The sequence below is a fragment of the Tribolium castaneum genome, chromosome 7 (assembly GCF_031307605.1).
Source record: "Tribolium castaneum strain GA2 chromosome 7, icTriCast1.1, whole genome shotgun sequence".
NCBI lineage: Eukaryota > Metazoa > Arthropoda > Insecta > Coleoptera > Tenebrionidae > Tribolium > Tribolium castaneum.
In genome coordinates, this window is record NC_087400.1 from 8,608,611 (window position 1) to 8,632,141 (window position 23,531).

Genomic DNA, 23,531 nt, shown 5'->3' on the forward strand with positions numbered 1-23,531 from the left:
CCAACTGACAGTTGAGGTTAAGTCACGTCGCTGACAGCTTCCACTTTTAAAGTTTTATAATTAGTGCTGAAGTAAACAATCTAGTGGACGCTTTGGGCTGTTACAATGGGCGGCAAGCACAAGCCCGCCCAAAGAATCAAGAACAATGCGAGGGTAAGTGCCCCAGCAGCCCCCTCTCGAATGACACCTGGTCCTGCAGCCTTCCAGCAGTGGGCGCAGCGCCGAGTTGCTGGCGTCCTCCTCACAAGTGCCCCAATTCGCCGCAGTTAAGGAGATCCGGTTTGTGCCCCCGACCCTGTCTTTGCTCAAAACGGAGGAATTTGACTCGTCCGTGTCGCCAGCGTTTCAGATCGTATTCAAGAAAATGAACAAAAAGGACTGCACCACTAAATTAAAAGTAGCGTAAAGAGTGAGATTTGGGTGCTTAATTGAGTGGTTTAGGCCTTGCAGGAGTTTTGCGACCTAATCGCGAGTTCCGAGGCGGAGGCTGTTAAGACGATCTTGGCGTTTTGGGCCACGCTGTATAGCATTTTGGCCACCGACACGGATCATAGGGTGCGGGAGGCGGTGCACAACGCCCACCATCAAATCATTTTGAAGGATAAAAAAATGATAGCCCCCTTTTTGAAACAGTTGATAGGGCCCTGGTTCACCTCACAGTATGATAATTATCCGCCGGCGGCCACGGCCGCGTCTAAAGCTTTCAACGTAATGATTTCTCAATTTCTTTTCAAATTTCTGAATTAAATTTTAGGCCGCGTTTCCGCAAAACAAGGTCCAGGATTGTGTGGTGTTTTGCCAAAAGGAAATCTTGACGTACATTTACGATAATTTGACTTCGAAAATTGAATCTAATCCTAAACATGGCACAAATGAGGATGCTGAAGCGAAATTTGAGAGAATCATTATTTCGAGTCTTCAAGGCTACTGCCTCTATTTGAATACACTGACTCAGGAACAGATCGAGAAAAGTGAGGATTTGAACAAGCAAATTATAAGTAATTCAAGGTTTCTTAAATTGGCAACGCATAAAACGGCACAAATTCGGGCCACTTGGTTCAAAGCCGTTGCGATTTTGTACCAAAAAGCCCCATTTTTGTTAGAAGAGGAACATAAGAATTTTGTTCCGGTTGTTTTCAATAATTTGGATGAGAGTGAACCCCCTGTTGTGGGTTCTGTGTGGGATGCGGCTTTGCTCATTATGGATTTAGGACAGGTATGGATTTTATCACAGCTTCCTTTTTTTCTGGACTTAAAAAATGTAATAATTTGAATTGGGTAGTAATAAAGTGATCAGTAATAAATCGATTTTGATCAGTAAAAAATAATAAATAATCAGTATTTAATTCATTTTTGCAGTAAAAAAATAGTATATGCACAGTATCTAGTTTCAGTTTGCACAGTTTAAATAATAAACGCTCAGTAGCTAGCTTGCAGACTGGGGCTTCGCCCTAGCGACCTAAGAGCAAACATACCCCTCCAACGTTTAAACTCGAAAATGTAAATCTCGAAATGTGAAATTCTACACTCTTTAGTTTTGAGATGCCATTACTTACTGTGCATTTATTATTTTTACTCCGCATTTATCATTTTTACTGTGCATTTACTGTTTTTACTGTTCATTTATTATTTTACTCTGCAATTATTATTTTTACTGTGCATCACTTTTACTGTGCATTTATTATTTTAATTTTGCATCTATCATTTTTACTGTGCATTTATTATTTTTACTTTGCATCTATCACTTCAACTGTGCATTTATTATGTATACTGTGCATTTACTACTTTTACTGTGCATCTATCATTTTTACTGTGCATTTATTATTTTAACTTTGCATCTATCATTTTTACTGTGCATTTATTATTTTAATTTTGCATCTATCATTTTTACTGTGCATTTATTATTTTTACTTTGCATCTATCACTTCTACTGTGCATTTATTATGTTTACTGTGCATTTACTACTTTTACTGTGCATCTATCATTTTTACTGTGCATTTATTATTTTAACTTTGCATCTATCATTTTTACTGTGCATTTATTATTTTAACTTTGCATCTATCATTTTTACTAATCATTTATTATTTTAATTTTGCATCTATCATTTTTACTGTGCATTTATTTTTACTTTGCATCTATCATTTTTACTGTGCATTTACTATTTTAACTTTGCATCTATCATTTTTACTGTGCATTTATCATTTTTACTTTGCATCTATTATTTTTACTGTGCATTTATTATTTTCACTGTGCAATTATTATGTTTACTGTGCATTTACTACTTTTACTATGCATTTAATATTTTCACTGTGCTTTTATTATTTTTATTTTGCATCTATCATTTTTACTGTGCATTTATCATTTTTACTTTGCATATATCACTTTTATTATTTTTACTTTGCATCTATTATTTTTTCTGTGCATTTATTATTTTTACTGTGCATTTATTACTTTTACTATGCATTTAATATTTTCACTGTGCTTTTATTAATTTTATTTTGCATCTATCATTTTTACTGTGCATTTATTATTTTAACTGTGTATTTATTATTTTTACTGTGCATTTACTACTTTTATTATGCATTTACTATTTTTACTGTGCATTTATTATTTTTACTGTGCATTTACTGTTTTTACTGTTCATTTATTATTTTACTGTGCATTTATTATTTTTACTTTGCATCTATCACTTTTATTATTTTTACTTTGCATCTATTATTTTTACTGTGCATTTATTATTTTAACTTTGCATCTATCATTTTTAATGTGCATTTATTATGTTTACTAAGCATTTACTATTTTTACTATGCATTTAATATTTTCACTGTGCATTTATTACTTTTACTATGCATTTAATATTTTCACTGTGCTTTTATTAATTTTATTTTGCATCTATCATTTTTACTGTGCATTTATTATTTTAACTTTGCATCTATCATTTTTACTGTGCATTTATTATTTTAACTTTGCATCTATCATTCTTACTAATCATTTATTATTTTTACATTGCATCTATTATTTTTACTGTGCATTTATTATTTTTACTGTGCATTTATTACTTTTACTATGCATTTAATATTTTCACTGTGCTTTTATTAATTTTATTTTGCATCTGTCATTTTTACTGTGCAATTATTATTTTTACTGTGCATTTATTATTTTTACTGTGCATTTATTATTTTTACTTTGCATTTATTATTTTAACTTTGCATCTATCACTTTTATTATTTTTACTTTGCATCTATTATTTTTACTGTGCATTTATTATTTTAACTTTGCATCTATCATTTTTACTGTGCATTTATTATTTCAATTTTGCATCTATCATTTTTACTGTGTATTTATTATTTTTACTTTGCATCTATCACTTCTACTGTGCATTTATTATGTTTACTGTGCATTTACTACTTTTACTGTGCATTTATTATTTTAACTTTGCATTTATCATTTTTACTGTGCATTTATTATTTTAATTTTGCATCTATCATTTTTACTGTGCATTTATTATTTTTACTTTGCATCTATCATTTTTACTGTGCATTTATTATTTTTACTGTGCATTTATCATTTTTACTGTGCATTTATTATTTTTACTTTGCATGTATCACTTTTACTGTGCATTTATTATTTTTACTTTGCATCTATTATTTTTACTGTGCATTTATTATTTTTACTTTGCATTTACTTCTTTTACTGTGCATTTACTACTTTTACTGTGCATTTATTTATTATTTTTACTGTGCATTTAATTTGTACCCATTTGAATTGAAGGAATGGTGGAAACTTATCAACATTGAAAAAAGTTACTTATCAAAGTTGAAAAAAGTCCTAAGGGAAGGAGGCCAAGGCAACGCGACCGTTATCTACCCTAATCTATTATCACTTTTGCACAAGTTGCCCCCGTCTGTGCGTGTGGACCAATTTTATGACAGTTTTTTCGAAAATTTACGATGTGGGTAAGTCCCTTAATCAATTTTTAGCGATCAATTAATTAAATTTTGGCTAAGATTGAAGCGCAAAAGTGTGATAAGTAGTCGATCCGAGTCAACGGCTGTGGTCGCAGCCTTAGTAGAATGTCTACAATACGTGATATTAGTTAACCAAGAAAATTGCGATCTGTGCGTAAAATTAATAAAATCGCATTTGTTGCCTTTGATTGAGTGGAGTTTGAGGGCGGAACAAGTCTGTTACCGCACTGTTTTCCACCAAATCGCCCTTCTAGTGCAGTACTGGAACAGAAATAAAAATCTAGCCAATTATTCCGAATATTTGGCGTTGTTTTGGAGCAACGTTGTAACTTTAGTCGAGTCAGTGTCGAAGTTTGAGGAGGAAAATGAGGATTTGGTCGATCGACAAATCGTATTTTTGCAACATTTAAAAACAATTGCCAAACCAAAAGAACAATTGAAAGTGAAATTTGAAGAAGAAGCGAGGAGTGAGTCGCACCTAGAGGGCGCCACACAAATCGATGCTTCGTACAACGAAAATCTCACTTTGCTAGTCTACACTTTGCTCAAAACGTACGTTGTCCAAATTGAAGAAAACAAATCGAAAGTTTTAATCCCGAATGTTTACGCTGTGGTGCGTTTGTTCGAAAGTCGGGAATTTCTCGTCGGTTTGAGCAGAAGTCTGTACCAGTCGGATAATTTGGTTACTGTTTATGATAAATTGTTTGAGTGGTTAAAGTCGGATGAATTGTCCTGCGAGACTTTGGTCGATTTGGCGTTTATTCTTTTGAATTATGTTAACGATGATGAGAAAAATGTGATTTTGGAGTCGTTTTTGCAACTGTCCGATCGTCAATTGTTTGGCTGGTGTGTCAAAAATGCGTTCTCACACCCCTACAACCAGGACTCCAGTGTCCAAAGTTGGATCAAGCGGTCGGAAGTTGGACGTTTTTTGGTGTCTGTTGCTGATTGTAATTTAAAAATTGATTGCCCGCCCGATTTGAAGGTTTTATTCAAGTTGGCGTTCGCCGAAAATGAGGATGGAGGTAAATTGATACGGATATCTAAAAGTTAGGATATGAAACGACGTACAAATAAAACGTCCCCGTTCTTGGTAGTTCCGTTATTGGCACCAGAGGCGCAGTTGTTCCATTACCGTTCAAGTTTTCAGCGCAATGAATTTATAAAAATAGTTGTAATTAAGGGCGTACGAATGCACTAATTTGAAATTTTTAAGAGTAATAATACACAAAACCTTTTTTTACAATGAGAAAGTTTCCAATTTTTCAAAATTTTATTAAAATAAAGAAATTGAATGCAAAAAAAACTAATTCGATAGATTTAAAAATAACAAAAATATAAGCTTTTTTGTCTGCTGGTTTGACAGCGGTCCCGCTTTGAGCCTGATGACGTCACGCGGCATAAACTGTTTACAAGGTAGCGGCGATTTACACACTACTGTTCCTTTCGGCATTATATTAAGATTTCTGGATAATTTTATTGACTTAAAAGAAATAAATATTGAAAGAAAGTGTTACTTGTGATGATTGAAGTAATTGGTTTAAGTGGATACTGTAATAAATCACTAATAACTAATAATAATCCATTTTAATAATCACACAAAAATCAGCGTTTGCAATTTTTTTTGCTTTATGTCTTTCTGTATGCCTTCGAATTTTTTCAGATTTTTTCTACAATTTCTTATAAATAATAAATATTTATTAATGAGAAATATTTATATTTATGAAATATTATTTTATTTAAAAAAATTAAAAATATTAACTAATGGATATTTTTATGATTTCTAGATCAAGCAATGCTTGCAAAATCTTTTGTAAAAAAATATGTAAAAAATAAGTGTTCTACAAACGACTTACAAACAGAAATACAATTTCTTTATTTGTCAATGCTTTTGAAGTTACGTTCGATGAATAAGTAGATGTGGTTTATAATTATAAACCTAGAGTTTTCAAAGATATGAAATTATGATTTTCTTGTTTTTTAAAGTTGTAATGTTACCATTTTTCGATATCAAACGGTTTTATAACGTGAGATTTCTGAATTTTATTTATTTTATTTAGGGCTAATAGTTCATTAAACGTTCATAAAAGATATAGGAGTGCAAAAAATTGAAGAACAGCGAAGTAATTTGGGAAACATGTTAATTATAACCAGATACAGCACCTCAAAGAATCGAATAAATAATTTTTTTATTTTTGCGAATATAAAAAATGAAAAGTACCGATAGTTTTACAATTGTGAAGGCTATTAATAGTATTAATTTCAAAAAAATGGAAACTTCCTTATTAACAGGAATGTCACATTATTAGAAAAACATTTCTTTATATTGTATTTAAATATGTACAATGTTATTGCTTTAAAGCAATATGTTTTTACCTGCAGTACAAGGATTTTTTTAGACAGTACATGAGAATTTAATTTTGTACCTTTTATTACATTTGTATTGTAGTGTTTTCTTTTTTTGTTTTTTCCTCTTTTGTCAATTATGTTTTCCTCTTTTGTCAATTATGTTTTCCTCTTTCTCAAAACTGTTATCTATCTCCATATTAATGACAACGAGATAAACGTTAAGTTCTGTTCAAAATTTTGATAAACTTTCTCTGAGTACAAAATAAATTTTTACAATTAAAATATGGACAGTCAAAGCTTTTTCTTTTTGATTTTCCATATTTTTTGTTTTTTTTTGACATTGGAGGAAATTACTAACCGTAGCTGGTTTTGCACTTTGAAATAAATGATAAGTTGTTTTAAAAATTTTGTTGTACTTTTCGTGACACAAATTTTATTTAAAAAATAATATGGAGAACCAAAGCTTATTTTGCTTTGATTTTTCTTATTTTTTTTTCTTGGTTAAAATAAATGGGGTGTTCAATGCTGTCACGAAATAAGTTCAATTTTAGACATTTTGAGAAAAATATTGCAACGTATGGAATAAAATCCTCTCTTTCAAATGCAATAATTGGTTTTGCAATAAACTGGTTTACTTAGATGTTATTAAACAATTTTGTTGTAACATCGAAAATTTGTGAACATTTGTTCAGTGCAATAACGAGATAAGTCCATTAATCGTTTTTTCTCTAGAAGTCTACAAATTAATTTAAATGTAAAGTAAAATAAAAAATTATAAATTTACATCTGACATTTCATTTTACGTATTTTCCATAAATTTGAAAACACAATCGTCATCAACGGGAAGTTGGTGACAATATTTTTAAAGGGGTGGTTTTTATTAAACAAAAATATTAAAATAGTGGGTCTGGCTCTTGTGTTTCCATTTAAAAACAACAACTAAAAAAATTATATAATATTTACGTCACTCTTAGAGACTACTGTAAAAATTTCATTAATTAATGACATTTCCTGATGGAGGAAGTACAAAAAAATAAAACTTTTAAGGGCTTAAGGTGTCCCATTAGCTAGAACGCCGACTTTAGTAAGATATTTATTTTGTTTATTTACATTAAAAATAATCTGTTTTCAAATTTAGAGCTTAGATAAAACACAATTTTTTATCATACATTTTCAGACTACAAGTTATAAAGAAATAATATTTTAGAAAAAAACAGATGAAAAAAGGCATTAAGAGGATCTTAGAAACTAAAAGGTTTAGAGAAATACGAGTTACACATTCTCGGGTTCGTTTTTTGAGAAAAAAATTTTGGTCAAAACCGCATCTCGCTACCGTCTTTTGTTTTCGACTTATCAACAAAAGTTGACATTTTAGCGAAATCTTAAAAAAACCATATCTTCCTTATTATAAAAGATACACATTTGAAACAAAGACTCAAGGCACTTTTTCACAGAGAATAATAATGCTACCAGCGGTTTACTGTTACTGTTACTTTACGATTGCCTGTTAATAAAATTTTATTTTACAAAAAAATGCATTCAACAATTTTGACTTCGTATGTGATGTAGTGTAAATTCTATAGGTAGTCCACGAGTAATAATGCGCCTGAAAAAATTTTTAAAGCAACTAACGTTACATTTCATAGTAGGAGTGCAATAGCTAAATGGAAAAAATTGAGGAACAGCGAAGTAATTTTGGAAACATGTTAATTTTAATTAATGGGGGTTTCGAATAGTTTTTTTTTATTTTTTTAAATTAAATTTTAATGCAATTCTATTCGAAATGTGAGATTTCAGCGGTCAAAACGTTTTCAAAATGCTCTAAAAAAATTGTGAAGTATAAGGCGGAAAAATGGCGGATTCAAAGCAATGTCTTATGACGACTTAAGACCTGGTTGAGTTTGCGTGGTACAAAGACTTGTCGCCAAATTTTTTAATTGAATTATTTTTTAAAGGCTTGAAAAATTAAAAAAATTAGCTTCACATATACGCTTTTATATTTTACACCAAACACTATGCAGTGAACATAACAATTTATTTTTAACTTAATTTTCTTGGGCAAATATTCGTTCATAACAAATTGAAATATGACAACGTGGCATGTTTCTTTAATTTTTTATTTTTTCTTCTGATTAATTATATGTTAGTCTCTAACCGAAACAGTCAAATTTAAAATGGTTGGTTGAAAATAAGCATTTTCATAATTTTTTGTAGCGGCTATTGATAACTTTTTCTCATTTATTTTTTTAGATTCTTAGGTTATGGGGTATGTACTTTGAATATCTATTAACAAATCTTTATTCTACCATTCTTTGGAATCCCCCATTGTGCAGCGTGACGTCACACATAGGGAGACCAGTAAAGCGCGCGATCTGTCAAATTTCGAACTTTGAGGTCTCATAACTTTTTTATTTTTGCGAATATAAAAAAATGAAAAGTACCATTAGTTTTACAATTATGAAGACTATTAATGGTATTAATTTAAAAAAAAAAATGGAACTTCCTCATTGGATGATGTTCCTAGGTACACTTATTACCTCACAGATCAGTCCTTATCTCGATTTAAATATTTGTAACCAAGTTATAATAATCTTAATGTTTTTATGGAGAAAAACCTAGAGTTCAAACGGCATGAAAAAAATACAGTATTACAAATAAGTCATTACAAGACCTATACAAAAAATTATTAATAAACATAGTACCATGTTTTAATGAAAAAATAAAATGACTAAAAATTGAGGTTTTTTTCATTTTATTTTTAAATGACACTAACAATTTTTTTCAAATTTATGTACAGCGTGCTCAAAAACTGGCGCACCAACTCAATGGTGTGTGGTAGAGAACTGATTACATATAAAGGTAAAAATAGTAAAAAAATTCTTTTTATTAAAATTATTGATAAATAACGGATTTTAGATAAATGATATGTGGCAACGTTGTCTAACAGTCATGATCGCAATAGAATTTGAGCAACAATAAAAATAAATTATTTTTGAAACGGTTTCCTAGGAAATAATTCCCAGTGTTGGCACATCTACACATTGTGATTTTTTGGATGAATTTTAATTTTTTTAAATTAAAAAAACTGCTAAAATCTGATAGTAAATTTAAAAATAATTATTCATCGTTTTGTTACAGAACGATTACCTGGTATGAAACATAAAAACATAAAAAAATAATGAAAACTAAAAAAGTTAACACAATAAATTTGTAGCTCCAGATTTTTCAAAATATAACTTTAGGAATTTTTTCAACATTTTTCCCGTAATCTACACTTGCTTCTCACTGAGTTGGTGCGCCAGTTTTTGAGCACCCTGTATATTGTTGCTAAGAAACTCAGAAAGTCACCATATTTTTTCAAGCAATTTGAACTTACAAATACTTAAAATGAAATATAAACTTTGAGGTAATGACTGAATTTAGGAACAACATATAATTGTAAAGAAAGCATATTTTTTATTACTTTTCTTTCAAATTTTGCATTCACGCGCTTGCTTGAACGCTCTTCGGAAGTTCTGAGTATAGTTCAACCTTAAATAACGGTTAGCACAAGGCGAATAAAAAAAACACAGGCAGATATAGCAATAAATTTTCAATAGTAGGAGATAAAAATAATGCAAGATTATATCCTTAACTATATTTAAAAAAATTTCAAACATTTACCAATTTGCACTCTGACCTCTATTTTTCAAAACGCTGCGAATACGGTTACAGATACAAGAAAAATGTTCAAGAGAAAGTTGTAGAGAATTAAATTTCCTTTAAAAAAGTCAGCGAGACCATATCCCTATCTTCAACCATTTAGGCCCCAAAGTCATTCAAAGACGCTCAAGCGACGGATTTCCTTCATTTTGTCGGTGGTCTGGTATTGTAAAGTGAATTTACACCTAAACCGTTGAAGTTAGAAATATGGTGTTCCGGACTTTTTTATAGAAAATTTAATTCTCTACAACCTCGTTCCTTACACATTTTTGTATCTTGAACCGTATTCGCTGCGCTTGCAAAAATATCAGGTGTTGATAATTATAGGCGATAATTTTTTGCACCCTATCGCTTATTTATCTAAACGCTGCGAATACGGCTGAAGATATAAAACTGTGTAAGGAATGAGCTTGTAGAGAATTAAATGCTCTACAAAAAAGTCCGCGACACCATATTTCTATCTTCAACGGTTTGGGTATAAATTCAGTTCCTAAAACTTAACCACCGGCAAATTGAAGTAAATCCGTCGCTTGAGTGTCTTTAGGGCCTAAATCGTTGAAGATAAAGATATGGTCTCGCTGACTTTTTTAAAGGAAATTTAATTCTCTACAACTTTCTTCTGAACATTTTTCCTGTATCTTTAACCGTATTCGCAGCGTTTTGAAAAATACAGGACGAAACGCAAATTTTAAATATTAAATAATTTTTTTCTCATGTTTCTTATGAAAATTTTAGTCGGCAGCTTTTCTCAGTTTGTTGCGAATGCAAAGTGCAACATTTCTGCATTTTTTTCCAAGTAATTAGTGAATTGGTTGAATTTAAATTAATTTAAAACGATTTGTCACCGAGACGTTATAACGTTCGAAGCGCCCTCATTTTACTCTGCCGTACTATTTTTTTAGGTGCGATTTTGTATCTCGTTTCGTCTCCTAAGTTATAGTCCTCCGTAGAAAATAATTAACTGGTGTAATAATTTTTTAGAATTATTAATTGACAAAAACACTTTGAACCAAATAATTGAGAAAGTGCGAGCTCCGCTTCTTGAGCCCCGCAGTTTTGAGGTCGCGATTGATTCCTGCGTCCATCTAGCGTCCTACATTACCGGCACCATCTACACCGAAAACACCCTGTTAAAGTTCGGAGAAGACTTACTATTGGCCCTTTTCCAATTCTCCTGCAACGACCACACAGATTTGGAGTTTTTGACTGACGATACGGAATGGGAGGTGAATACGGCGTGGCAAGACGTTGTAATGATTTTTGCGAAGAATTTGCCCAAAAACGAATTGCAAAATTTGAACGGAAAATTCGCCGATTTGGTTGAGGAAAATTTCTTGGGAAAATTCCCAACAGACGTAAATACGAATTGTTTGATCCAAACTATAGTTAGTTTCATCAAGGCGGTTCTGAACGGCCAACCCTTTATGGCGTCTGAAGTGCTTCGTTTGTTTTTCGAACGATCGTTTGTACCAACTTGGAAAAACAAAATCGAGGATTTGTGCCTCCAAGCTGAGTACTTAACTGGGAGTTTAAGCAGGCCTGAAAATTACAAAAAAGAAACTTCCCAAGTGAGTCAGGAAGAAATTTTGAAATATTTCGTTTGGAGTTTTATCAAAATATCAGTCTTGTCGTCACCGCTGGAAGAAGATGAGGAAGAAAACGCACCAAAAGACATCATTTACGTAACTGATGACCAGAAACAATTAATTATGGATGTCCTTTATGACCTCACCATGTGTCAATCGTTTCTTACAAACTACAAAATTGTAAAAAAACCTTAATTTGGCTAAAGGGGCGTTTCACGTGAAGCGGACAACTCAAAAAAATGAGACAACCTGAAATTCGGTTACAATTGTTCTCTTAAAAGGTGTGATTTTTTGTGAGCGACTTATTTAAAAAGTTATTGACTTCTAAAAACCGTTATTCTAATTAAACAAAAATTTTTATACACAAAATTCACTGTTCTTTTTAACTCTAAAATCAAATTTGAAATTTGAAATTTTTTTCGTATTGAAAACCGGAAGTGAAGTTTCACATCCGAATTTTAGTAACTTGGACCATTTTTTTAAGAATTATCTTTATTTTAAAAAATAGCTTAAAGTAAATAGAGTGTACACTAAAATAATTTTAGTCAAAACCGTCTTTTGTTTTCGACTTATAAACAGAACATTTTAGCGAAATCTTAAAAAAATCATATTTTCCTTAATATAAAGGATACCCATTTAAAACAAAGACATTATGCAGGCACTTTTTTCCAGAGAATCTAATAATATTATCAGCGATTTTTTTCAACCATTCGTTTAACTGTAATTACATAAAGTTGTATTTTTTTAAATAGGAATCATAGTTGGCTATGACATTTTAAAACTTATTTTTTGTCTGATTTGATATTTCTATTTGTGTAATGCATTAATTTTGAATATTTAAGAAAAAACAAAACATTTCCCTTTTTCTTCTTTATAGTAGGCCATGAAAAAAATTTGGATTTTTAATTAAAACTATGAAAAACAAGTATTTATTATTTAACGATTTTTTAAACCCTAATTAATTCAAAAACAGCATGATAAATTTTTATTAGATCAAATTTTTGCAATTAATAAAAATTATTTGTTTTTATATTTAAAATGGCAAGCTCACGTCATTCTATTTTCCAATTTTAAATATGAAATTTATTTTACAAAAAAATGTCAATCCAAACACCAAAATCAAATTCCATTTGCGGTAAAAAAAAACAACATCATCAACGTCACCTCCATTGCACTTCACTTTTCCATGGCCAACTACTTTCAAATATTTTAAAAATATTTTTATCAAAATATCAAATTACATTTATATTCTTTTGAGTTCAGAAAAAAATAAGCTTTTCGAAAATGTCATAGCCAACTATGATTCTCATTTAAAAAAATACAACTTTATGTTATTACAGCTAAACGAATGATTAAAAAAAATCGCTGATAACATTATTAAATTCTCTGTAAAAAAGTGCCTGTATAATGTCTTTGTTTCAAATGTGTATCTTTTATAATAAGGAAGATATAAAAAATAAACTTTTGTTTATAAGTCGAAAACAAAAGACGATAGCGAAATGCGGTTTTGACCAAAATTATTCTCTCACTCGTGTCACTCGTTTTTCTCTAAACCTCTTAGTTTTGGAGATCGCCTATTCGGACATCCAAAATGAAGCACCCTGTATATTAAGTACTATATCTCCTAAAAGTATAGAGATCCCATTTTGCGACTTATAGTGTAAAGTCTAGATATTATAAGCTACTTTTTACATAAAAATAAATAAAAAAAAATAGTCCAAGTTACTAAAATTCGGATTTGAAACTTCACTTCCGGTTTTCTTCACTAAAAAAATTTCAAATTCCAAATCTGATTTCAGAATCAAAAAGAACATAGAATTTTCTATATGAAACACTATTTTAAATATTTTGGTGTGCATTAGTTTTTTAAATAAAAGCTTCCAAAAACTCTGTCTCATATTTTGTCAAATTTTTAGAAGTCAATATCTTCACAAATAAGTGTCGTACAAAAAAATCATTATATATTTACAATATTGCTTTCTAGGAGAACAATTATTCCGCATATAACCGAATTTCAAGATGTCAAATTTTTTGCGCGTGAAACGCTCCTAAATCATTTTCCTACTACAATAATATTGTTTTAGACGAAACATTACAAAAATCTGTCACAATATTACGACTTTATCAAGGAGAAAACCACACAAACACTTGAAAAAATACAAATTGGTGACGAAATGACCGAACTGTTCATCTCGCAACTGAACTCAAATTCGGGCCTTTGGTCTAAAGTCATTTACTTGTACAACCAAGAAATTTTCGATAAACCGCCACAAGAAACCTTCAAAACATACCACAACCAAACCACAAGTGACTTAAGCCAACTTCATTTGGTCCAACTCTACGGCCCGCACCTGGATTTCGACCATGTAGCCACATCATCAGTACTTAATGACGTCGTAATCCTCCGGAGTCTCGCACATTGCGACGAAATCGATGTCCAAATAGCGGAAATTTTTGAAAAAATTAAGAAATTGCGAAATCGGGACATCCCCAAGTTTCTGTTTGAAAAGTAAGCGATCTGTATTACCGACTGTGTTTAATTTTTTTAAAGCAGCAAAGAGCGGACTTGCGCCGAGTCTGAGGTCGTAATCGAAGTGATTCGCCTATTCACTAGACTGATCAAAGTGAAGTTTGAGAATTTGAGTCGGCAACATTGGGACTTTGGTGTTATTTCTCTAGCTTCCTGGGCTTCGAATTGTTGCAAATTTCGCAGTGGTTACGACAGTGGGAAAAACCAAGCGTTCATGGTCGCAATTTCTGAATTTTACATCGCTCTGAACGAAAAAATCAACGAATTGAAGAGGAATAACGTCAAGAGTGGGTTTGTGGACGAGTGGGAGGAACTCTTCTTACCCAATGTTCACCTAGATTTGGTGCAATTATGGTTGTATTTAGCCGGTACGTTGTTTCGTAAATAGGTAACTGTAATACCGACGTTGCTAATTTCAGAACAATTTGCCTCAAAGACGTGCCTACTCGATTATCACCCGTTCTTGCAAGAGTTCGGCAAAGTTACCGATCATTTCGTTTACAAGCTGATTTTCAGTAAAGAAAATACGTTACCCAGTTGGTCGAAAATTCTCAAACGCTGTGCAGTGCTACTTACAAATTCGACGTCAATTTTGCAACTTTGGGGATACAAAATGTTGCTAATTCTAGTACCTGGGCTTATAGAAATCGATTTACAGTCGGATAGTAGTAGCACACCAAATACCAAAGGGTTTACGATTGGACAGTTCAAGGAAATTTTATTGCAAACGCATAGTATCGTAGATGGCGTCCTTGCCGGTTTTAAGTAAGTCGTAGCACTATACAGGGTGAGTCATTGACCTGGGCGTGCTTGATTGCATCTACACTGTTCAAGATATCGAAATAAATCAAACGGCACTGCAAATGGAAAGTCAAAGTAGGCGTTTTAAAATTATTTTGTCATTTTTACAGTGCAGCCATTAACATATTTTTTTGAATGGCCCTCTGTATATTTGTACATATTTTGCAATTTGCCCTTTTTGGGCTTTATAAATCAGTATAGTTTTTGCAATTTACTTTTAATCGTTCAGGAGTTACTTAATTTTTTCTACAATCTAGTGCGTCTGCAGGCACATTATAAAAAAATCGCAGTGCCCTTAGTTTTTGGGATATCAAGTTAGGATTTGGTCCGTGGGTAAACACATGTTTGAGGTATCTTTCGGTGACAAGACCATACATTTGCAATGTAGCATCACTTTGCTGTGGCACATTCATTTTGGTAAACTTTGAAGGACCATAACTTGATTTTTTTAAATAGGACCCCTTGTATTTTATTACTAATTATTATTTAGCGTCTCATTTTACATCTTTTTTACCTTTTGAGTTTTTTTCCAAAAGTTGATAGTTAACGAGATAATTAGTTTTTTCTGAAAAATGCACACAAAATCTCTTGTATACTGATGTAGCGTGCTATGAAAAACAATACATTTTGACATACTAATGTCAAAATGGAATTTATAATATGTCACGTTTTGATTTTCTTGTGAAAACAATTGACTCAGCTGCCCACTGCCGCGTGTGGAAAATTCGATTCTTTGAGGGGCTGTATCTTGTTAAAATTAACATGTTTTCAACATTACTTTGCTGTTCCTCAATTTTTTCCATTTAGCTATTGCACTCCTATATCTTTTATCAATGTTTAATGAACTATTAGCCCTAAATAAAATAAATAAAATTTACATATCTCTCGTTATAAAACCGTTTGATATCAAAAGATGAGAACATTACAACTTTACAAAACAAGAAAACCATAATTAAATATCTTTATAAACTCTTGGTTTATAATTATAAACCACATCTACTTATTCATCGAACGTATCTTCAAAAGCATTGACAAATAAAGAAATTGTATTTCTGTTTATGCAAGAGTCGATATCTTTAATAAGAAGTCGTTTGTAGAACACTTATTTTTTTACATATTTTTTGTACAAAACATTTTGCAAGCGTCGCTTGTTCTAGAAATCATAAAAATTTCCATTAGTTAATATTTTTAATTTTTTTAAATAAAATAACATTTTATTAATATAAATATTTCTCATTAATTAATATTTATTATTTATAAGAAATTGTAGAAAAAATCTGAAAAAATTCGAAGGCATACAGAAAGAAATAAAGCAAAAAAAAAATCGCAAACGCTGATTTTTGTGTGATTATTAAAATGGATTATTATTAGTGATTAGTGATTTATTACAGTGTCTACTTAAACAAATTATTTCAATCATCACAAATAACACTTTCTTTCAATATTTATTTCTTTTAAGTCAATAAAATTATCCAGAGATCTCAAACAATGCCGAAAGGAACAGTAATTATTAAAGCTATAGAATTATTTTTTGGCATTCAATTTTTTGGTTTGAGTACTATTATGTTGAAAATAAATAATAACATTTTGAATAATTGGAAACTTCCTCATTAATTTAAATGAAAAATTTAATTTGTTTATGAAATTGGGTCATAGATTATTATCCGTTCACGATTGCTTTAAATTCTCAGCAGGCGTAGATATATTTTTGTTAGGTTGGCCTCAGGTCCTGTCAGGTACTGTCTTTATGACGTTGTCTTGTCAAAAATTCGCTGTGTTGTCAGTTCTACTGCTTATTAATTTAAAATGTCGAAAATAATTTCTGTTGATAAGAAAGTGTGTATCAAAAGATGCTTTGAAGGATGCAAGAAAGACAGACCCTACTTTTTTAACTAATGATAATCAGTAGAATAACAATAAAAATGTATTCAATTATTTATTCAAAAAACGAAGCAAACTGACAACAGTCCTTGGTTGTCATCAGTTATAACCCAAAATAAATTTCTTATGAGAACTCACAGTACTGCCAAATAAAATGTCAGATTTTCATAGATAGTCCGAATTTAAAACAATCGTGAACGGTGTGTATTCACATCTTTTATGTGAAATAATTTTTCCATGGCCTACTACTTTCAAATATTTTAAATATATTTTTTATCAAAAGTATATAAAAATATTAAACTGTATTTATCTTGTTTTCAGATCAGAAAAAAATTGCTTTTCAAAAATATCACAGGCGCCTATGATTCATATTTAAAAAAATACAACTTTATGTTATTACTGTTATTACAGTTAAACCAATGGTAGAAAAAAATCGCTGATACCGTTATTAGATTCTTTGTAAAAATGTCTGTAATAATGTCTTTGTTTCAAATGGGTATCTTTTATAATAAAAAAGATATGTTTTTTTAACATATCGCTATTGTTTCTTATATGGTACTGCCGTCGTCTTTTTATTTTTATTTAAAAACTTATCAAAATTAAAGTTTATATTTCGATGAGATGTGTATGCAATTTACATGAAAAATTCATTTTCACAACAAAATCAAAACGTGGCGTACAATAAACGCCAATCTAATGTTGGTATGTTAAAATTTATTGTTTTACATGGCACACTTCGTAGGTACCCAAAAAAATTTATGTGCATTTTTCAGAAAAACCGAATTATTTCCCAAACTATCAACTTTTCGAAATAAAATTAAGAGGAAAAAAAGATGTAAAATGAGATGCTGAATAATATTCAGTAATAAAATACAAGGGGTGTTATTTGAAAAAATCAAGTTATGGTCTTTCAAAATTTACCAAAATGAATGTGTCACAGCATGGTAATGCTACAATGCAAATGGACAGTCTTGTCGCCAAAAGATACCCCCGACAATTGTTTACACACAGACAAAATCCCAACTCAATATCTTGAAAACCAAGCGCACTGCGATTTTTTAATTGTGTCTGCAGGCGCACAAAATTGTAGGAAAAAATAAGCAACTTCGGAACGGTTAAAGCAAATATCAAAAACTAAACTGATTTATAAAGCCTAAAAAAGTGGAAATTTAATTAAGCACAAATATACATGGGGTGCCATTTAAAAAAAATCTTATGGGCGAAGGTTAGTGCATGGGCGCGCGCTTGCAGTCAGATAAACCTTTAAATCGAAATGTTGTGGAACAGCTTGCATTGTTGATATAAGTTAGGAAAGAGTATTAAAAAATCTTTAGACAAAGAATTTTTTGTTTCAACCCTCGCGAAGGGGCTGAAAAGACGTTTTAGCTAAAAATTTGCAAACATATAAAATTGGACACATTTTGCGTTTACATACTCATATCTTCCTTCTGGATAAAGCTAGAAACTCCGTTTTTTTTGCAAACAAATTTTCAATAAGTGCAAATTTATACGTAGTTTAACAAGGTTAAGTTTTGATAAAGGGAAACCAAAAAAAAATACAATTTCTTGTAACGTTGCATAATTGTGTAGTGAAATTTTCGAGATGCGAGAAAGTTTTTTAATTTAAAAGATAGACTCCCAGATAATCGAGACGAAATAAAGCTAATACTTGAAATAAATTTTTGGTGCAAGAATCATTTCGTTATCTGTAAGACTCACCAATTTATTGCAATTTAAACTTACTGCAAAATGCGCCTGAGGTGAAACCGAACCGTATTTCCCTCTGAAGCGTGTTCATCGCCTTTGAAAACATTTCGAGAGCTAAAAATCGTAATTCGTAAATAATTAAAAAATAATTAATGTCACTTATCTATTAATATTATACCTTTACTTTTAACCGCCCTAACTCTGTTAATTTTAATAATATCTAAAAAGTCAAAAGAACATTTTTATCTCATGTACTTATTTAAAAAGCATAAAAGTGACCCAGTAGAACTAAATTACGAAATTGTAATTCATTTCTAAGTATTCTTTGGTGTGACATTAATATTTTTTTAATTATTTACCATTTTTAGCCCTTGAAATGTTTTCAACCACACCACGTTTCAAAGGGAAATACGCTGCGATTTCACCTCGAGCACATTTTGTAGATAACTAAATAATCCTTCTTTAAAGTCCTTTTTAAAAAAATATACAAATCGTAACGTTTCTGACGAATCAACAATTGTAGTTACACGCTGGTGGGGTACTTGGTTAGAAGCAAATTTCTAAAAATTTTAATCAATTAAAATCATTTGTTTATGGCTCTAAACAACGATGCACAAAGCATTAAGCAATGTAAAACTTTAGTTTTAACCACAAATTTAGTTTCTCAACTTAATTTTATTGAAAACAATTTTTCAAATATTCCAACTACGATCAAATTTCTAGAAACGTGAAATTTAAAATTATCCATTACAGTTGAGAAATTTGAGTCTACGTTGATAGAGTTAAAGTCTGTAGAATGGTCATTACAAGATAAATTTAATGCAAAAATTGACGCAGTTACTAGAAATCCCGATTTTCTAGTTTTAAAACAAATAGCGAATAATGTACCACCTTCCACATATTTTGCATTAGCACCAAACTTTTTATTTACTCCTGTAACCAGCTGTGATGTAGAAAGATCTTTTTCGAAATTCAAAGATATTTTAACCGCAAAACGGAATCAGTTTTCGAGAATTTAGAAAGAATCACAATTAATCAAGCGTATTTCTCAGAGAAAATGATGAAAATATTTTTATTTAGTTTTTAATTTTAATGTCCACTGAATTAAAACGCAACATTTTCAAAATGTAATAGTGACTTACGCTCCTCTGTATTAAACATCTTCATTGGTGTCCATGTAAGATTGAGGAAATGATGAAGTTATTTTTTAACGATTATGTCAAATTAGGTGCCTTGTCAGGGTTTGAACTAGCCAATCAGAAGCTGATATTAGCGACTATTTTAAAATAGGTTCAGAAAATAATCTCAACAAATATACCGCAGTCTTAATAAATTAGCGACTATTTTATTGTCACAATTTTTCTTGGGTACTCCGTAATTATAATAAAACAATAATATTTGTTTTAATTAGATTTGTGTAAGCGACCGGTAACATTAATTGTATAAACCCCAAGTAAACTACGCTAATGCACGGTTGATCGGTTGTGGCCTCATGGCCACCCCATAAAATTTCCTCACACTGATAATGAAACACCTGTATAGGGCAAAATAATTTTAGAACGTGCACTTTGACTTCCCATTTGCAGTGCCATTTGATTTATTTCGATATCTTTGACAGCCAATATCAGTGACTCACCCTGTATCTTAAATAATTAAAAAAAACGAGAGATCACCTTATTGAATTTTTTCTGCAGGTTGGGCGAGGACAGCTGCCAAGTTACCCCATTTACAGATTCCTACACTTACGTGTTTGCTTATTTACTCCTCTGGGGGGTTTTGCTTAGCATGTGTGAAAAATCAACACCCGAGTTGAGGTACCAATACGCCGATTGGTTCCGGTTTGTTGTACCACTTAGATGATGATAAATTTTAATAGTTTTTCTTCTAGAAACGATGATTATTTCAAGTCACTCTTGAACAACTTGTTTAAGTTAATGCCGACTGAAATTTTGCATTACAGTGAGGGTAAAACTAAAGCTTTCAGTAAGCTGTTCTCGCAAAATCCCGGTCTTGGTTTCAAAGGTGCCAGAATCACACACTTGATTTTTTCTCTAACCGTCATATTCCAGAACCCTGTACTAGTGAACAGTTGGAACACATCGTCTGTTGGATTTATTCGTTCTGTTTGGCCCAATTACCGGCTTTGGTGCGTCAGTGGTGGTCACAAACTGAGACAAAAGTGACTCAAATAGTCGAAAAAGTGACAGCGTTTTACGTTTCGCCGCAATTGTGCAACCAGGAGTTGCTCGATATAACCCAACACGAAAACAAATTCAAAAATATGACGGTTGGCTTTTTTTAATCAGTGTGTCGGTTTTTTATTGTAAATTTTAGGTCAAAATTGTGCCTTCAGTTCGTGAAGTGATCGCGGTTTATACCGTGGACGAGGCACAGATGGAGCTAGTGGTAACTTTACCCCAAAACTACCCCTTAGGTGACCCTGATGTGCGGTGCAGCAGACAAATCGGGGGGCCCTTGCACAAGCAGTGGCTCATGCAGTTGAAAAAATATCTAGTGCACCAAAATGGCCGAATTTGGGATGGACTATCACTGTGGAACAGCAGTCTTGATAAGAAATTCGACGGTGTTGAAGAGTGCTACATTTGTTTCGCTGTTTTGCATCCAGGGACTTACCAGTTACCGAAACTGACTTGTCAGACTTGTAAAAAGAAGTTCCATTCGGCGTGTCTTGTAAGTTTATTTGTTGGCCACAAAATCAAGTTAACGCGCTTTGTTTTCAGTACAAGTGGTTCAGTACAAGCAACAAAAGTTCGTGTCCTATTTGCCGAAACTTGTTCTAATTTAAATGTAATACATTAATTACGTTGTAAAAAGATTTAAATAAAAGTTTTGTTAATTATATTTGCTTTTTTTTTATCTTAAACCTTGTCACTTTGTTTTGCATAAAACGAATTGTGTGACAATGATTATTCACATTTGAGAAAAAAATGCGTCTCATACTATTGGTGAGTCACATCAGAATAAAAAAAATAATACGGTGAAATATGTTTTTAAGGTGGCTTTGCATTTACAACTCTTGGTTGTAAATGGACAACTTACTTGTCCTCCGACTGGTCTAATTTGTGTAACACCCACTGCTTATCAATTTTGTATAAACATAGACGGTAAAATATTGTTGGTTGGGAGCAGAACGAGCTGTCCACCTGATCAAACATGTGACAGTACTACCGCTTTTCCGTAAGTAAATTATTTCAGAAAAAATGTGTTACGTAGTGGGTGTAGGTGTGTGCCAAGCGAGACGACAACAGCGCCACCTACAACATTACCGCCGACAACAGCGCCACCTACGACAGTATCGCCCACAACAGCGCCACCTACGACAGTACCGCCCACAACAGCGCCACCTACGACAGTACCTCCGACAACAGCGCCACCTACGACAATACCGCCGACAACAGCGCCACCTACAACCCCAGTCCCAGGTTAGTGCAAACTACGGAGAACTTGGAAGAGGAAACGAAATACAAAATCGCACAATTTTCTGAACCCAAAAATGAGGGCGCTTCGAGCGTTAAATACTGTGTCTCAGCTAAGACTTTCGAGCCTGATATCTCAGATATTTGTCAACGGATTTTTATGAGATTTAAAATGCAGATATTTTAGAAGATAAAGATTAAAATCCAATTAATGCAACAACTCAAGTCTTAAAAACGTAATTTTTACATGCCTTTTTAAAATGTTAAGCCTTTTAAGACTTATATTAAAAAAATTATCGTCAATGAAAAATGCTATCAGAAAAAACTCGTTCGTGCAAGACATCTGTTTCGCGAGAAAAATGAGAAACAAACTGTTAAACGTGGGTACAGATGCAAAAGCGTAGATCTCTATGAGACAAATGAGCACTACCATTGAATTTTGGTCACTCCTACTCGCAGAAACGTAACTGTCACGCAAAGGACATTTTACAATTATCTCTCACCCATTCAAAGTTAAAAAACAATATTTTTGACTTACTTTTAGTACTGGATGCTTTCATTTTTTCAAAAAGGACTAAAAGACTGAACAACAACTGAAAAATTTTAGACACTTGAACATTCAGGACTTTGGAAATGTTTCGTACACTGCTGATCGGATTCTCTTCAAAAGCTTGAATTACAGCCCCAACTATTGCTTCATTTAAAGTGACGTGTTTTGTCCTCACTCGATTTAGATCAAGTACGCTTCCTGTGTCTTGAAATTATTGACGATTCTTTGAACTTTAAATTTCATAAATAACATTTCACAAAAAGTCCAACGACACTTTCCATTGGCGAATATTGAGTCCTTTTTCAACAACACAGAAATTTCAGCCACTGTTGTTGGTTTTTAAAGTAATTTCACCAAATTAAAACAATTTTACTTTTCTGACAACGCGCACACTTTTGACAGTTTTTTCAGTGGTACACAAAATGCCGCATAGAAATGCTTCATCAATTGTTTTTAAAAGGTGACTGCCCAAATTACGATCAAAATTTGGATCAACTTTTTAACAACAAAATGTGTTTTAAAATTTCATTTTTTAACTTGAGGTCATTTTTTGCCCCTAATTGAAAGACCACCTCCTAAAATATGTGCATTCTAAATTTCATAACAATCCGTTGGCAAATAACTGAGAAATTAAGCTCGAAAGTCTTAGCTGAGACACCCTGTATAGTCTGCGATAAAAATTTTACACAGTAATGTCACAAGTGCGCTCTCTGGTGACATTAACGGGAACTTTTTATTTGTAATCCGTTTCGTATCCTAACCTTTAGATATCCATAGTACAAGCGCTTAAAACAGTTACAGCGCCTACTTGCAACCAAACTGCCAATTTTCCGGGCCCTAGATGCGACCAATACTATCACTGTCTTCAGGTCATGTGGTGGTGGGATTATGAAGTGCTCACTTGTCCCAGTGGACAGGCGTTTGACCAAACAAGTGGTCAATGTGCGAATTCAACAACTTGTGTTACGAATTAAAAAAGATATAACCGCCCTTGTTAAATAAAATCAGGTTTCTTCAACT

General features: G+C 31.9%; 1 protein-coding gene across 2 annotated transcripts; it reads left to right on the forward strand.

Annotated features, from left to right (window-relative positions):
• Positions 1-12: 12 nt before the first annotated feature.
• On the forward strand, positions 13-23,529 carry Ltn1 (Listerin E3 ubiquitin protein ligase 1). 2 transcript variants are annotated; one of them, XM_008199647.3, is made up of 18 exons: positions 13-153; positions 200-397; positions 442-708; positions 755-1,216; positions 3,772-3,956; positions 4,008-4,993; positions 11,001-11,785; positions 13,690-14,114; positions 14,157-14,503; positions 14,555-14,900; positions 20,219-20,362; positions 20,413-20,546; positions 20,594-20,811; positions 20,859-21,215; positions 21,266-21,490; positions 21,541-21,722; positions 21,768-21,967; positions 23,307-23,529. In XM_008199647.3, exons 1-15 carry the CDS (start codon positions 106-108, stop codon positions 21,323-21,325), a joined length of 4,962 nt encoding a protein of 1,653 aa, XP_008197869.1. In that variant the 5' UTR covers positions 13-105; the 3' UTR covers positions 21,326-21,490; positions 21,541-21,722; positions 21,768-21,967; positions 23,307-23,529. The 2 variants fall into 2 exon arrangements, with proteins under 2 accessions (XP_008197869.1, XP_008197874.1); XM_008199652.3 differs by having other exon boundaries at positions 14,160-14,503.
• The last annotated feature ends 2 nt before the right edge of the window (positions 23,530-23,531 follow it).

What these genes read in the sequence shown, in the direction of transcription:
- Ltn1 (XM_008199647.3), top strand. Translation starts at nt 106, where the DNA reads ATGGGCGGCAAGCACAAGCCCGCCCAAAGAATCAAGAACAATGCGAGG. An exon ending in TTCGAAAATTTACGATGTGG is followed by an intron (nt 3,957 to 4,007) that starts GTAAGTCCCTTA and finishes ATTTTGGCTAAG; the next exon opens with ATTGAAGCGCAAAAGTGTGA. An exon ending in TTCTTACAAACTACAAAATT is followed by an intron (nt 11,786 to 13,689) that starts GTAAAAAAACCT and finishes ATATTGTTTTAG; the next exon opens with ACGAAACATTACAAAAATCT.